At 43.1% G+C, this 4,630-nt stretch overlaps 1 protein-coding gene across 1 annotated transcript; it reads left to right on the top strand.

The window, feature by feature from the left end:
* The first annotated feature begins 452 nt into the window (after window positions 1-452).
* LOC106094016 (testis-specific serine/threonine-protein kinase 1) lies at window positions 453-1,584 on the top strand. Its single transcript, XM_013261194.2, has one exon. It carries the CDS (start codon window positions 601-603, stop codon window positions 1,486-1,488), a length of 888 nt encoding a protein of 295 aa, XP_013116648.2. The 5' UTR covers window positions 453-600; the 3' UTR covers window positions 1,489-1,584.
* The last annotated feature ends 3,046 nt before the right edge of the window (window positions 1,585-4,630 follow it).

Genomic DNA, 4,630 nt, shown 5'->3' with positions numbered 1-4,630 from the left:
GCCGATCGGCCTACATGCCCATTTGGAATAATGTTTGGTCCCAAAAAATATCCGATTCGTACTCTTCTTTCAAAGACTTTCATTCCAGTCTCATATTGTCACGATGTGTATTTTTGGCTTGTAGGAGATATTTTTTTTTGGGAGATTTGAGTAGCCCCCAGATACCAGGTACTTAACATTGATATCAGATTACAACTCTACGATTACAGATCTTGCATTTATGTTCAATTTTGCGCCGATCAGCCTACATGTGCTGTGGGGTTTTCTAGTGTTGGAGCCAAACTTCGGACCAAATTTGTACTCTACTCTAAGTTTAAGTTTAGATTTATTGAAACTTTCTGTAACAATGAAAGAAAATGTACTCTGCTCTAAAAAATTTTAAATTTTAAAATTTTTCCGGAAACCAAATAAAAAATTACCTTTCATCTATATGTCAGTGTTTGCTGTTATTTGTGTTGTCAAACATTTTTAAATGTGAAGGAATTAAAATTTTCAATTTTTTTGTCCATCAATTAGGAATTTCTCCCATTTTCACAAATTCTTTCGGGTACAAATTCAAATCGCCTGAAGACCTCTATCTGCTATAAAAATCGAATAAAAATGTCGAAATTTTCCTCATCAACTAGCCGTCATCGGAACTTGCCTACATCCGATGTAGAAGCTTTAGACCAACGGGGCTACAATGTGGGCCATAAAATCGGAGAAGGTTCGTACGCCACTGTCGCAACGGCTGGATATGCCACTGACAAAGGGCGAGGTCTGCAGCTAGCCTGCAAGATAGTCGACAAGACAAAAGCCCCTTCGGATTTTGTTAATAAGTTTTTCCCTCGCGAATTGGAGATTCTAACAAAAATCGATCATCCAAACATTGTACAAATCCATAGTATTTTGCAGCGCGGTCCAAAGATATTCATTTTCATGCGTTATGCGGAAAATGGTGATTTGCTGACATACATCAAGAAAAATGGTCCGATTGAGGAACTGCAGGCCAAGCTCTGGTTTATGCAAATGGCCAAGGCCATCAAGTATTTACACTCACTTGACATTGCACACCGTGATCTCAAGTGTGAGAATATTTTAATATCAAAGCGTCTCAATGTCAAGTTGGCCGATTTTGGATTTGCCCGTTATTGTCGAGAGGAAAATGGACGCGAAATCAAATCATCAACGTATTGTGGTTCGGCCGCCTATGCTGCTCCGGAGGTTGTCAGCGCTACTCCTTATGATCCCAAATTGGCGGATGCTTGGTCTCTCGGTGTCATACTCTTTATAATGCTCAATGCCAAAATGCCATTTGACGACAGCAATTTGATGAAATTGCTCGATGCTCAGCGCAACAAAAGATTTGCCTTTAGAAGTAAACTGCAGGATCAATTTTCGGCACAGGCAAAGGCCACAGTTGCTGTTTTGTTGGAACCAGAACCTCATGCTCGTTGGGATATGCGTGAAATTCTCCACTGTAGTTGGCTCTGCGATGGTGGAAATTAAGAGACAAGATTCCTGCAAATTTCACTTAAATTCTTGTTTAAGCTGCAACAACTCTTGAAAGCTGAAGCAAAAAATTATAAATTATCCAAATCAAAATTTTTAAAGGAAAATGTTTTTTTTAAACCCACTACCACGGGATGGGAGATATACTAATCTAGTCATTCTGTTTGTAACACCTCGAAATATGCGTCTAAGACCCCAGAAAGCATATATATCCTGATCGTCATGCCATTTTAAGTCGTTCTAGCCATGTCCACTCCCGAAAATCACATTGGAGCTACTTATTCCAATAGTCGGTATATATGTGTGGTTTAGGGGGGAGTCTGAAACACTTGGCCACGAAACAGATACAGATTTGAGCCCCTTTTGCCATCATCCACAAATATGTCTAGTGTGAGGGGTATGCATGGTGGGGCGGCCACCCACGTACTTACAAACAATTTTTGTCCTCTGACACGTCCTTTCATTTAAGTACAATGTATTCTCGGTCTTTCTACATGTCAGTTTGGCGTTGCATTTATTGTGAGGAGAGGGTCGCCCCCCACGCTAAGAACCAAACGAAAATTTATTTCAGTCTTTTATTGTCGCGATTTACTGTCCTGCGCAATGGTAGAACCTGACCCAGATACTTGAATTATTATACCAATATTGGATTCGAAATATACTGTCATCGACCTTTCTTTTAATTGACATATTATCCCAATCGAACTACAGGTCCTTTTGAAGAATATTGAGTGAGTAGGCATGGTCCCAGACTCTGTCCTAATTGTACATACCAGATTTGTAGTCAAGTCCCAAAGACCTTTCGTTCTATACCCATTTGGTGACGTTGGAAATTTATCCGTTTTGGGGGTTTTTCGGATTGGGGAGGCCCCCTAGACAACTTGGACCAAATTCTTATGCCAGAGTACCCCTAGACACCTTGGATCAAATATCTTTCGTTTGATACCCATATTGTCCCAATCGGTAAACATGTCCTGTTGAGGGGTTTTGGGGGATGGGGAGGCGCCTCAGACACCAAGGAATAAATTTTTTTTATCAGCATTGGACTCATGGCAGGAGATTTGTATTTGATCGTTAAATGATGAGCACAATGATGCCGACGAAAATAATGATGGTGGCAATGGTAATGGGCAATGCCACCGAGAATGGCCATGTTACGCTCTGGCTAATGTTGATGATGCCCTGGGCGACCATGATGCGAATGCGTCACAAATGCAAAACACACAAAAAATTGGAGCCATTCGGCATTAGCAACAGTTCTTTGGCCCCAACCAACCAAACAAAAACAGCAGCAGTACATTGAAAATTATGATTCTCCTTTATTTTTTGTGTTGGCAAAAAAGTTGTAATGGTAGATGGTGACATGTGGATGCTACTCTGGGCATTGTTGTAAAACTGCTTTTTGTTCATAATGCCTGCGGCAACAAACAGATCAACAGCACCACCCCCACCATAAGCATCATGCGATACAACAAAATTTATAGCCTTTTGTCTTGTATATGACCCAACGAGCATTACAACAATGTTTTTATTTATTACGGCCATGGCCATAATGAATTTTCAATGGCATTTTGGGTTTTGAACGCACTGCAAAAAGAATGGCAAGAATGAATGGCAAAAGCAACAATTGGATAGAGCATTATGGCTGGTTAGCTTATCTGAGGTCATTTTATGCTAATCGATAATTTTTAATAATTGCTATTTTTATACCCACCACCGAAAGATGGGGGTATATTTATTTTGTCATTCCGTTTGCAACACATCGAAATATCCATTGCCGACCCTAAAAAGTACATTTATTCTTGAACAGCGTTAAAATCTAAGACGGTCTAGCTATGTGCGTCCGTCTGTCTGTCCGTCTACCTGTCTGTCCGTCCGTCTGTCCCTCCGTCTGCCCGTCTGTCCGTCCGTCTGTCCGTCCGTCTGTCCGTCCGTCTGTCCGTCCGTCTGTCCGTCCGTCTGTCCGTCCGTCTGTCCGTTCGTCTGTCCGTCCGTCTGTCCGTCCGTCTGTCCGTCCGTCTGTCCGTCCGTCTGTCCGTCCGTCTGTCCGTCCGTCTGTCCGTCCGTCTGTCCGTCCGTCTGTCCGTCCGACTGTCCGTCCGTCTGTCCGTCCGTCTGTCCGTCCGTCTGTCCGTCCGTCTGTCCGTCCGTCTGTCCGTCCGTCTGTCCGTCCGTCTGTCCGTCCGTCTGTCCGTCCGTCTGTCCGTCCGTCTGTCCGTCCGTCTGTCCGTCCGTCTGTCCGTCCGTCTGTCCGTCCGTCTGTCCGTCCGTCTGTCCGTCCGTCTGTCCGTCCGTCTGTCCGTCCGTCTGTACGTCCGTCTGTCCGTCCGTCTGTCCGTCCGTCTGTCCGTCCTTCCGTCTGTCTGTTGAAATCACGCTGCAGTCTTTAAAAGTAAACTTTGCTCAGATTCTTTTTTTGTCCATAAGCAGGTTTAGTTTGAAGATGGGCTATATCGGACTATATATTGATATAGCCCCGATATAGACCGATCCGCCAATTTGGGGTCTTAGGCCCATAAAAGCCACATTTATTATCCGATTTTGCTGAAACTTGAGAGAGTGAGTTGTGTTAGGCCCTTCGACACCCTTCGTCAATTTGGCCCATATCGTTCCAGATTTAGATATAGCTGCCATATAGACCGATTTTTAGGTTTAAGGTTTTGAGGCCACAAAATGCTCATTTATTGTTCGATGTCGCTGAAATTTGGGACAATGAGTTAAGTTAAGGCCCTCGACATATTTCTGCAATTTGACCCAGATCGGTCCAGATTGGGATATAGCTGCCATATAAACCGATCTCTCGATTTACGGTTTTGTGCCCATAAAAGGCGCATTTATTGTCAGGTGTCGCCGAAATTTGGGACAATGAGTTGTGTTAGGCCCTTCGACATTCTTCTTCAATTTGGCTCTGTCCAGATTTTGATATAGCTGCCATATAGACCGATCTTTTGATTTAAGGTTTTGGGCCCATAAAAAGAGCATTTATTGTCCGATAGTGAGTTGTGTTAGGCTCTTGGACATTTTTCTGCAGCTTGGCTTAAATCGGTCCAGATTTGGATATAGCTGCCATATAGACGATCTTTCAGTTTTAGGTCTTGGCCCCATCAAAGGCGCATTTATAATCCGATTTCACTGAAAT

The sequence above is a fragment of the Stomoxys calcitrans genome, chromosome 1 (assembly GCF_963082655.1).
Source record: "Stomoxys calcitrans chromosome 1, idStoCalc2.1, whole genome shotgun sequence".
NCBI classification, from domain to species: Eukaryota; Metazoa; Arthropoda; class Insecta; order Diptera; family Muscidae; genus Stomoxys; species Stomoxys calcitrans.
The sequence above is the reverse complement of the archived record's forward strand: the minus strand, read 5'-3'. Positions and strand labels throughout refer to the sequence as shown.

Coding starts and splice junctions, on each gene's coding strand:
- LOC106094016 (XM_013261194.2), top strand. CDS start 601: ATGTCGAAATTTTCCTCATCAACTAGCCGTCATCGGAACTTGCCTACA.